This window comes from Stegostoma tigrinum, chromosome 37 (genome assembly GCF_030684315.1).
Source record: "Stegostoma tigrinum isolate sSteTig4 chromosome 37, sSteTig4.hap1, whole genome shotgun sequence".
Lineage (NCBI taxonomy): Eukaryota > Metazoa > Chordata > Chondrichthyes > Orectolobiformes > Stegostomatidae > Stegostoma > Stegostoma tigrinum.
This window is the reverse complement of record NC_081390.1, coordinates 3,203,071-3,215,120: the sequence shown is the minus strand read 5'-3', so window position 1 is coordinate 3,215,120 and position 12,050 is coordinate 3,203,071. Positions and strand designations below refer to the sequence as shown.

The window sequence follows — 12,050 nt, the reverse complement described above, 5'->3', positions numbered from 1 at the left end:
TTAAAAGAATGGCACGATGTAAGCTGCTTTCTCTGAGGACCAGTATTGGATGGACTGAATAGCGTTCTGCTGTGCTGTTATATTTCTGTGGTTCTGTTTTGAAAAGACCTACATTTCTTTCCAGCACAGTAACTGTCAGTCCAGTATTATGGAAAACTGGAAATGAGGTTATTAAGAGTGTTCTCTGTTAGGATAGAAATTGATATTCACAATAATAACAGGTCATGTTGTTTTACTGGTTGGTTCTGAAGAAGGGTCACTGGACCTGAAATGTTAACCCTGCTTCCGTCCCACACATGTTGGACCGGTTGAGTATTTTCAGAAATTTCTGATTTTGTTTCTGATTTCCAGCATCTACAGTTCCTTGTTTTTTTTTTGGCAGTTTCTTTTACTCATTGCCATTATTACTTACTCCCCTTTCCAAATTTCCTTCCCAACCTCTCCTGGTTTGATTGCATTGTCCTCTGTAAGGTATTAAGCAGTAACCTTTAGACGGTAAAGAGGGCCTTTGTGGTGCAGTGGTCATGACTCTACCTCTGAGTCAGGAGGCCCAGGCTCAAGTCCTGCCTGCTCTGGAGGTGTATGATAACATCCTTTGGACAGGTTGATTGGAAAATATTAAGACAGCAAAGAGAACAATGGCAAACTTAACATCAGGACTTCTGAAAATCAGTTGCCTTTCAGATTATGTCATAAACATTGTGTTAGTTTGTGGGCAAATGTCATGAACACAAAGAACATTCTCCACATCTGAAACTATTGGATACGTGTTGGATATATCTGAGATTCTGACCAAATCAATTATGGAAGATTGACTCTGTATTATTGGGATGCCAAGCGGTAAAGGCATGGTCCTTGTGCAGAACAAGCACTGATGTTAGAAAGGATAAGATGGTGAATGAGATTAGTCAGTGGTGATTATAAGAAACCAATCTTGCATCTTCAGATGTAGATCCAACTTCCTTTTAAATAAGTTGAGGTTTTCTGCCTCAACCCCCAAACTGAGCAACAAATTTCAGACCCTTGCCATGCTCTGGGTGAAAATGTTTTCCATTATGTCCCCTCTAATGTTCATTCTCTGTCTCTCATCTGAGTTTTTCCATCCACTTTTCTTCGGTTGTCAGCGTTATGCTCTATTGGTGGGGTGGTGGGAGGGTGCATTTTAAATACAAATAAAATTAGTGACAGTTGCATCTCCTTTAAGACAGTATCTCATCTCCTAAGGTTAGAAATGAATCTCTGATGAAGTGGTATTTGGTGAGGACCACTGCTACCCCTACTGTTGTAGGTGGACACCGTGGCTGTGTTTTGAAAATATGAGGGTATGCGTAACCCTGAGAGAATCCTATCATCCAGCTCAGCAAAGTAAGCTTTATTCCAAGGAGAACTGGACAAAAAAACAGAAGTTTTTCTACTTAGATAACACAGCGTGGAGCTGGAGGAGCACAGCAGGCCAGGCAGCATCAGCGGAGCAGGAAAGTTGACATTTCCGGTCAGGACCCTTCTTCTGAAGAAGGATCTCGACACGAAACATCAACTTGCCTGCTCCTCTGATACTGCCTGGCCTGCTCTGCTCCGCCAGCTCCACACTGTGTTACCTCTGACTCCAGCATCGGCAGTTCTTACTATATCTGAGGAAGGTTTCCTCCAGTTGTACGGGACACTAAGACCAATCTGAAATACTTGTACAGTTTGGTTCTTCTTATTTAGCAAAGGGATATAATTATATTGTTCAGAGTAAGCTCTGACTCCTGGGGTGAAGGAGAGGAGGAGAAGAATGATTGTGAGAGATATATTAAGGATAGGTTTGGTTTAAAGGTTTCACAAGTTTGAAATCCTGCAGTAGGTAGAAGGGAAAATAGTTATGGGTAGAGAGCCGAGAAACCAAACAGATTTGCAGGGATGGAGAGAAAGAATGGATAGATTTCAAAGAGCATTTAAGGGATTCAAGTGGAGAAGTCAAAATAATTTTGAAATTGTCCAGAATGCTCTGATATTTACACAGGGGCAGGAAGGATATATTAACTTTCAGGAAGTAATGTGGGTCATAGGATAGAAGGTAATTATTGTGAATGGTCAGAAAAATAAACACTCTTCAGCCTTGAAATGAGACAAACAAAATAGGACCTTAAGAGACACATCAACTGAAATAGACAAAGGCAAATAATGAAGAATATTTGGATTCAACCTGAGATACAATGCAAGAAAATATAAGGATAAACTGGCAAAAGAAATGAGTTAACAAAAGAGATGTAAAAAAGAATGTTTCTCCTGGCAGGGAGGAGATGCAAGATCTGAAAGATGAAGTTGCATTGGCTTATCTGAAGTCCATATTATATTCCCAGGTTCCACAGCAGAGCGGGATCCCTTGTCTTTGCTGGCTGTGGACTGTCCCGCAGTAAAGTAACATTAACTAAAAGGAAGCAACTCATTATTCATCAAAATTTTAACAAGGACTTTAGTGAAAACGGATTGACTGGAGATGTTGAATCATAGACAATTATAGACCAGAAGGAGTTGATCTGACCCATTAAATCAGTGCTGGCGTTCTGCGATAGAGAAGTTACTTTCACTGTGAAAGATGTGAGTACTCTTAGTGGGCACCAGGAAATGCAGGGTGCTGATTTTAACACTTTGGGTGAGGTGGGGGCACATTTGCTCCATTGGGCACGAGATCCAGTTCTTCAGAGTGGCCAGTCAAACAAATGGCTGGCAGTTCTCTTGTCCCTGCAGTACCACTGAGTATTGTGGCCTTCCACTGGGAATGCAGACAGGCTTCATGAGAAGGTGAGCCATGAGTGAGCCTAGGTGAAGGTGATGAAACAGTGCACCGGAGAGCTGGTGGAGGGGTCGGTTTGGCTAGAAAAGGAGTAGGAGTGTGTGGGAGAAACCCGAGGATTGGGTTGTGAGGGCTAGGGTGAGGTGAGGATAGGCTGGTGAGTGGTCTCTGAATGATACAGGACCTCAAAGGGTGCACCGTGCTCCCTTCCAGCACCTTGCCTGGTCACAGCGGGGTAGGCTGGATATCTAGAGCCGGTGCCTCCCTCTGTGTGTAAAATCCTAGCAAGAAGGAGCAAAAGCATTAAGAAACCGCAGAATGCCCATTAGTTGGATATTTAAGGACTTCAGTGGCCGCACAATCAAGAAGACTGCGATCCTATCCCCCCAATCCGCTTCTGATGAAAGGCATTGAGGGTGAGAAAGGGCAAGAAGGTGGCAATAAGAATGGATTCACCGATTGCCAACTGTTGTCCGGCCCCGATGAGAATTTGGGCATTGAGTGATTTGAAGCAGAATTGCGGATGTACATCAAACATCCAGTGTCCTTTTCAGGGCTGTCGTGTCTCCATTCCCTGTACCTTCCCTCTCTCCTTTGTGCATCTGAACTTTGAACATGGGCCTTCTTCCAGCAAATGCACTGCAGTCGTTCAAGCAGACAGCTCACCCTCATTTTCTCGAAGGCAGCCAGGGACAGGCAATAAATGCGGGCCCAGCCAGTGATGCCCACGTCCTTCAAGAGAATATAAAGAACATCGCAGAAAGTGGCACAGTGTCTCCTTGAAATAACTCTGAAGGATTTAATGCTGGTGTTGGCTTCCAGCTTCTGGATGAGGACTAGTTGGTGCCTGCATGTTTTATGAAGACAGTTAATCAGATGCCAGTCTCTAAACAATCACAGAACAAAGCAGCAAGAATGTGAACATTGCTTATCTTCATAGAAATCCAGTCCTTTTCCACAGCAAAAACTGAGCCCAGCTCAGCACTAACCTGTGCCCATAGAAAAGGGACTGGGAAGCAGTTGCAGCTGGAATCTAATGTAATGGGGGCTTACCTGCTCGGTTTTACTGGAGATTAAAACACAGGCAGTGGATACAAACAAAATCATTGTGGAAGAATAGAGGTGACAGAGAGTCATCTTTGGTTACTGTATAAACAAACTGCTACACACGTTTTCTAAACAGCGTGTCTAATTGTTCTTGTAAGATTATACCCAACTGTATTCTCGCCTTGCTTGCGAGTCACTGAGCTGGAATGCAAGTGTCCTCTTCATTCTGTCAGTTGGTGTTAACTCTCTGACTTACCAGTTTCAAACAACAGCCTGCACTACCTTTTGGCCTTTGGAGCTGGGAGCTAAAACCCACAGGAACCTCAAATTGTTGGGGAATCTGTCAAAGGGTATTACCCAAATCAGGTCAAACATCAAACAAATAGGTCTCACCACATTACCCATTTTATTGAGTAAGCTTTCAGTCACTTGCTTCTGACAGCTCTTTCGTTTGCACATGGTGCATTGTTCTTGCGAACCTATTCGTGAGATAGTTTGCATTGTGTTTTGCTAATAAGGGTTCCAGGCAAATGCAGATTGTTTAGGCTATTGACTGCTTCTGACTCCTGGTTGCATGCAACTGTGCTCCTTATGTGAGTGTACTCCAAAAATAATTTATTGGCTGTAAATTTGTTAGACTGTGATGAGGCTATACCAATCTAAATCTTTTTTATTCCATTTTCAAATTAAAATTTTAAACCATCCAACAAAAGTATATTTTTTAAGTATGTCCCAGATAATTGTTGGAGCAGCATCGACTGGAGTCAGAGGAAATTGGCAAGAAAATCGAGAATTCTGTTGGTGATTCACATTTGTCTGGACAGTCTGATAAAGGCCCAAGAAAGACAAAGGATTCTGAAAGTTCTGACTCATGTTCCCACGTACCTAAGGTTAATAGTTACCCAGGAAACGTTAGAGAATTAAAAACCGGTTGTAGCTCCTGGATAACAATTAAAGACAGCCTGTGATTCATCACTCTCGCCCAAACTAGAACACCTTTCCCACTACCCCCAGCAAGCACCACATCCCTCACACTACCCAGTCTTGCATCTCCCTTCCCCAGGTGGATGTCTTCATGTCCAATCATCCCCTTCCTGGACCCAGAGTTCCACTCTGACACCCTTTCCCTGACAGCATCCACCAGCCCTCTGCCAAACTGATATCCTCCCCACCCTGACCTGACTCGGTTACAGCAGGAGCAAACCCAACTCTGCAATACTCCCCACTGACAATCCCCCCAACCTGTCAAACCCCTGACCCAATGCCCTCCCCGTAGACCTGATATCTCCCACAGCCTGACCAAACAGGAAATCTGGCAGCCAATTTGTTTTCAGGAAGGTACCACAAATAATAATGTAATAAATGACCAGATAATCTGTTTCTTTGTAATTTTATTTGGGCAATGACTTTGGATCGAACCACAGGGCTTTCTACATTTCCCTCCGTTGGTAGTCAGGGCTTCAGCTAAATGTCTCATTTAAAAGATGGCACCCTCTCAATACTACGGTGGAGTGTTGGTCTCGAATTTTGCTTTCAAGGCTTGCTGAACAGTGGTATCTGAGGAACCATAACCCTTTCCAGCAACACTCAAGGCATTCTCCAAGAACCTAGGCCCTGGCCACTGACATACCTATGGTTGTCTCCCTTACCGATCTTTTCTTAGTACAACTTGTGAAGATTTGTTATCTTGGAGTGTGGCTACTATCAGTGACAATAAAGTTTATTTAAAATGATTACAGAAGGTCTATTAGAAACATTAGAAGCCATAATGCCTGACACAGAGGCGAGGTGACAGTGCTGTGAACTGAACTATGGCTGTGTGTGTGTGTGTGTGTGTGTGTGTGTGTGTGTGTGTGTGTGTGTGTGTGTGTGTGTGTGTGTGTGTGTGTGTGTGGGGGCATGTGTTTGCATAACAGTTCTGTGTGCAAGCATATGTGTTTGTGTGTGGGTAGCTGTTCATGTGTGTGGGTGCTTCCACACTTGTTTTTTGGATGTGTGCCTGTGCAGATGCATGTGTGTGTATATCTGTCTAAGTCTCAGTATCAATGTGTACGCATGTCCTTGATAATTGGACCTTACTCATTTAGCAGCTCATGAGATGACATTCTAGCCTGGATTTGTCTCCTCTGTGTTTTGCAGAGAGCACAAGATAATAAAACATTTGCAATTTATTAATCAACAGTCTAATTATTGGTCAGTGAATGATATTTTCTCCTGGTCTCTTAATTGTTTTATCTATTGTGCTCTGTTTAGTACCATAGATCAAACAGACTCATCAGGGTGATTATCTGAGACTGTTCACCGAGGAACATGAGGAGCTAGGGTCAGACCATCATCATGGCTGGTACAAGACATCCACGTGTGGGGCACAGGCACATTCATTCTCACACACATTCACACTCACAAACATATACATTTACGCTCATAAACACACACTTGCACACACGTGTGCATTTCTGGAAGTCTGACACTCACTCACAAACTCATTGTAGTCTCACTCTCTCAATCTCAAACATGTATGTACATAGTTACATTCAAGCACTCAAACATATATCCTTCTGATACAATGAGAGATTGATTCACACATGCACAGACACACACACACACACACACAGACACACACAGACACACACACACACACATACACAAACATGCACAGACACATATGCCACCCAAAGGTTGCAGGAACAGCATTTCATATTTAACTTGGGAACCCTGCAGCTCAATGGTATCAATGTAGACTTCACAAGTTTCAGAATCTCCCCTCCCCCAGCTGCATCCCAAAATGAGCCCAGCTTGTCCCCGCCTCCCTAACCTGTCCTTCCTCTCACCTATCCCATCCTCCCAGCTCAAGCCCCACCCGCACCTCCTACCTACCAGCTTCATTCTGCCTCCTTGACCTGTCCGTCCTCTCTGGACTGACCTACCCCCTCCCTACCTCCCCACCTACACTCATCTTTACTGGCTCCATCCCCGCCTCTTTGACCTGTCTGTCTCCTCCCCACTTATCTTCTCCTCTCTCCATCTTCTATCCACCTCCCCCTCTCTCCACATTTGTGTCAGAACCCTCTCCCCCTCTCTCATTTCTGAAGAAGGGTCCAGACCCGAAATGTCAGCCTTCCGACTCCTCTGATGCTGCTTGGCCTGCTGTGTTCATCTTGTTAGATCACATACATTAATGTTTGGTTGTGATTTCTTGCTTGTATGTAAGGTTTGTTTCTTTTCTTTTCAGGCCGTGATATGGCAAGTACAACTTTACCTGGCTACCCTCCACATGTTCCACCGACTGGGCAGGGCAGCTACTCCACCTCCACACTGGCTGGCATGGTACCAGGTAACTCAAACATTTACCGAGAAGCCTTCAAGTGAATGGTGATGAACGTTCAGCATTGTCCTGGGAAATCTTTCTCTGTGGCTGTACCCCATTTCTCGGAGTGTGCCAGGTTTGCATGTTATTTTTGCAGCTGGATAGTCACCAGCAATGAGAGAGTGACAGTGCAGGCATGATGAGTATTTCAAAGAGTATGAGATGCAGTAGAACTGCTGGATGGTGGCTGGACATTTCAGCTGCAGAGCAATGTTAATGGGTCCAAAGTTGTGGTATTGTCTGGGACACCCTATGGAATGATGTAGAGAAAGGGTTTTGAGATTTTGGCTACTTATTAATTTGTAATCCATTCATTTTTGGTTAAAAAGAAGTGATAATCAATCTCTTTGAAAGAAAAACAACCTAAAGGAACAAAAAGGCAGTTGGTGACCCTTGCTTCAATGCAGAGTGAAAACAGTGCCTTGATTAAGCTGGATTCCAATTATTTGATATCAAAGAGTTGAATCATAGAGTTTTGTAGAGGAAAGTCAGTGGCCAATCCCTCATATCTCTGCGAAGGAGATATTCAGACCAAGCCCCTTTCCCTTGCTTTATCCCTAAACACTTCACTTTCCTATTTACCCATTTTACTTTTATTGTCTACAATGAGTACTATTTCTACAGGTTTTCTCTTAACAGACATAATCATAAGAACTAATTACATCACAGAAGGAGGCCACTTGGCCCATCATGTTTACACTGACTCCCCAAATGGACATTATGACTTAGTACTGCTCTACTGACTTTTCCCTGTAACTTTGCGCATTATTTCTCTTCAAATGATCACCTCTGCCCCCTTGAATGTCTCGATTGACACTGACTTCCACCACACTTTCAGGCAGGCACTCCATACCTTAGCTACTTGCTACGTGAAAAAGCTTTCTTTCCTCAACTCATATTCAGTCCTTTTGCAAATCACTTTAAATCTTTGCCCTCTTGTTTTTGATCCTTTGCTGAGTGACAAAAGTGTCTCCCTATCGACTTTATCCAAACTCCTCATATTTTTGCAAAACTTCAGTCTCATCTCCTTGCCAAAGGTAACAGACTGAACTTTTCCAATCTATTCATGTAACTAAAATTCCTCATCCCGAGTACGTGCACTAACCTCTCAGAAAGCATAGCAAAGTGTGGACCTGGATGAACACAGCAGGCCAAGCAGCATCTTAGGAGCACAAAAGCTGCTTGGCCTGCTGTGTTCATCCAGCTCCACACTTTGTTATCTCGGATTCTCTAGCATCTGCAGTTCCCATTAGCTCTCTCAAATAGCATTTTCTGTTAATTCTTTGGTGATGTTCTTGGACTGATTTTGCTGTAGTCTCGTGGGTCACTCATGAAAGAGAAACAACTAGTGATGAGTTTAACCAGAGGGTCACCACGTCTCAGACAAGATGTGAGGTTGAGGAGGTACCTCAGCTGGTATGAGAATTGAACCTGCATTGTTGGCATCACTCTGCATTGCAAGTCTAGCCAACTGATCTAACCAAGTCCCATGGTTCTGGTCTCACTAATCAGCAGGAAAAGTTTTCTATATTCATTTTAGCCAATGGTCTTCAAAACATGACCATTCCTTTTTGACCTCATATTAAACTTCTTTGGCTTAATGAAAAGAATTTCAGTTCAACTAGCCCTTAAAGTTTTTGAAAAATGTTCTGTATCAAGGTATCACCTTTTCAAAAGATTGGCCAAACTTCTGGATCCCTTGAAGTGAAGGAATGTCACCCATTATGACTTTTGTTAAATCAGGAATGTTAGCCTCAGAGCCTGTTAGAAGTCATTGTGATCAGGACTGCATTTCGAGGCACATTCATCAGAAGATTCCTTCAGAATAGTGGGGCCTAGAAAGGGCTGGTTCAATTTTGCTTGAGAGGAGCTAAACCAGTGTAAGAACGTGAAGATCCAGTGTAAAGCAAGTTTCCAGATGAATCGCTGGGATGGATAAGGATTGACAGGATATATTAAGTGAGGATTTATTCCCAGGTTGGTAAGGTCTCATATTAGGGGACACAGTTGCAGAATAGGAGGTCAGCTATTTATCTTAGAATCCATCCAGCATGGGAACAAGCCCTTCAGCCCACAAGTCCACACCAAACCTCAGAGCATCCCACCCAGACCTGTCCCCCTAAAACCCACCTAATCTACACCTCCCTGGACAGTATGGGCATTTGGCATAGCCAGTCCACCTAACCTAGGCATCCTTGGACTGTGGGAGGAAACCCACACAGACAAGGGGAGAATGTGAAAACTTCCCACAGACAGTCACCTGTGAGTGGAATCGAACCCAGGCCCCTAGCGCTGTGAAGGAGCAGTGCTTACCATTGAGCTAACGTGCAGTCCCAAAGTATCATAGAATCACTACAGTGTGGAAGCAGGCCATTCGGCACCGACCCTCTGAACACCCAGACCCATTCTCCTAACCTTTCCCTGTAACTCTGCTATTCCCGTGGCTAATTTAGCTAACTCACACAGCCATTACACACTATGGGTAATTTAGCATGGCCAATCCACCCTGACCTGCACTTCTTCGGACTGTGGGAGGAAGCTGGAGCCCCCTATGGAAACCCAGGCAGACACAGGGAGAATGTGCAAACTCCACAGAGACAGTTGCCTGAGGATGGAATCAAAGGAATCAAGCCCCAGGCTCTGCGAGGCAGCAGTATTAACTACTGAGCCATGCTGGAAACTATACTGAGCTGAAGAAGAATTTCTTCACTGAAAGCATGGAAATTCTTTGGAATTTTCCACTGTGGAGAGCTTTGGAGGCTGCATCATTGAATGTATTCAAGACAGCGATTGATAGGTTTCTGGATTTTAAAGTCAGCATGGTGAAGGATTTTATACTTATATCCTCTGGTCTGGGATATGGGAATCGTGCAGGAAAATAGTATGGAGGTTAGAGATAAACCATGGTCTGTTAATTGGCAATGTAAGTTCAAGGGGCTGAATGGCCTATCTTGCTTCTGTTTCCTATATTCTGCAAGCTTCAGTATTGTTTAAAAATCGCATTGGAAATTGGTCCTGCTTACAAAACTGGACATGCCTATAGACTGAACCAGTTACCATGGCTAAACGCCATTAATCACTTACGGGCATCCCATGGTGAAGATTCTTTACATTAAGTTCTTTTCAGACACACAGAAACATGTTTTTAAAGTTGATCAAGTTTACTTAATTTAGAATTGGTTTCTTAATATGTGGTGGACCTGACAATCATATATTAAAGCCTCAAATTTATTATGATCAACCCATTTTCAGCAATAACTATATCAATAAAACTGCACCAGCATTATCAGTCTTAAATACATCAAACAGTAATTGTTAATGCAAAGAAAGGAAACAATCATGTTTTATTACATTTTATTACACCTCCCGATTGTGCTAGTTCATGGAAGATTTTATGTTTGTTGATTTAAAAAAGAAAGATTTGCATTTATATCATACCTATCAGGACCACAGGACATCACAATATGCTTTGCAACAATTAAGTGCTTTTTGAAGTGTAGTCGCTATTTTAATGGAGGAAACACAGCAGCTAATTTGCACACAGCAAGGTCCCACAAGCAGCAACATGATAATGAACAGATAATCTGTTTACTTGATGTGGATTGAAGACTAAGTAGTACCTAGCATACCAGAGATAACTCCCTTGCTCTTCTTTGAAATAATGCCTTATAATTTTACTCCAAATTAAGGGGCCAAGTGTTGAAATGTTAATACTGTTTCTCTCCCGACAGATGCTGTCAGTCCTGCTGAGTTTATCCAGTATTTTACTTGAGACTTGTAAACCCACATGAAAGGGCAAATGGATTTTGAACAAAGAACAAACAATGACACAGCACAGGAACAGGCCCTTTGGCCCTCCTCACCTGCGCTGACATATTTTGCCCTTCCATAGTAAAACTGTCTTCACTTACAGGATCCATATCCCTCTCAGGAGCAAAAACAGAAGTTGCTGGAAAGGCTCAGCAGGTCTGGCAGCATCTATGAAGAAAGAAAAATCAGAGTCAACGTTTCAGTTCCATTCTGTGGAAGGGCCACTAGAATACTTTTATTTCGTACCCTTCTAACCCTTCCCACTCATGTATTTGCCCAAGTGTGTTTTGAATGCTGCTATTTTGTCTGCTTCCACCACCTTTTCTGGCAATGCATTCCAGGCGCTCACCACCCTTTGTGTGAAAACATGCCTCGCACATCTCTTTTAAACTTCTCCCCAGCACCTTGAATCTGTCTCCCGTGGTAATCGACCCCTCCACCCTGCAAAAAAGCCTTGTACTTTCCCCTCTACCCATGCCGTTCACAATCATATAAACGTCTGTCTGGTCACCTCTCAACCTCCTACATTCCAGTGAAAACAAACTCAGTCTATCCAACCTTTCTTCATGGCTAAAATCCCCCGTACCAGGCAACATCCTGGTAAAGCTTTTCTGTACCCTCCCCAAAGCATCAACATCCTTCCAGTAGTGTGGTGACCAGAAATGTACACAGTATCCCAAGAGTGGTCAAACCAAACTTCTATAAAGTTGATTTTGATTTAACATTTCAACTAAAAGACAGAGCAGTGCTTCGTCAGTACTTCAATGGAGCATCAATCTTAATTTCTGCACCCAAGGATTGGATTGGAATGGAACTTAAATCTACAATTGTGGGAGCGAGTGAATGTAAACTCAGTCAATTAAATATATATGAAATAAAAAGCTAGGATTGGTTATGGTAAGTATGAGCTGCTAAATTGCTGATGTCATCATTAATGTTAGGAGGGAGACCTGCCATCTTTACCCAGTATGACTTTCATGTGATCAATGACAATTTTTCACTGCCCTCTGAAATTGCCCAGGAACTCATTTAGTTGTTAAGAAAGTG

The 12,050-nt window shown here is 43.1% G+C and overlaps 1 protein-coding gene across 12 annotated transcripts in view; it reads left to right on the top strand.

Annotated features, from left to right (window-relative positions):
- LOC125467494 (paired box protein Pax-2-like) overlaps positions 1 to 12,050 on the top strand; it is a 228,891-nt gene that overhangs the window by 194,992 nt on the left and 21,849 nt on the right. For all 12 annotated transcript variants that reach the window (XM_059640243.1, XM_059640241.1, XM_048563409.2 and 9 more), the window contains one exon: positions 7,059 to 7,160. In XM_059640243.1, coding sequence (XP_059496226.1) covers positions 7,059 to 7,160 — 102 coding nt within the window. The remainder of the gene's footprint in view (positions 1 to 7,058; positions 7,161 to 12,050) is intronic.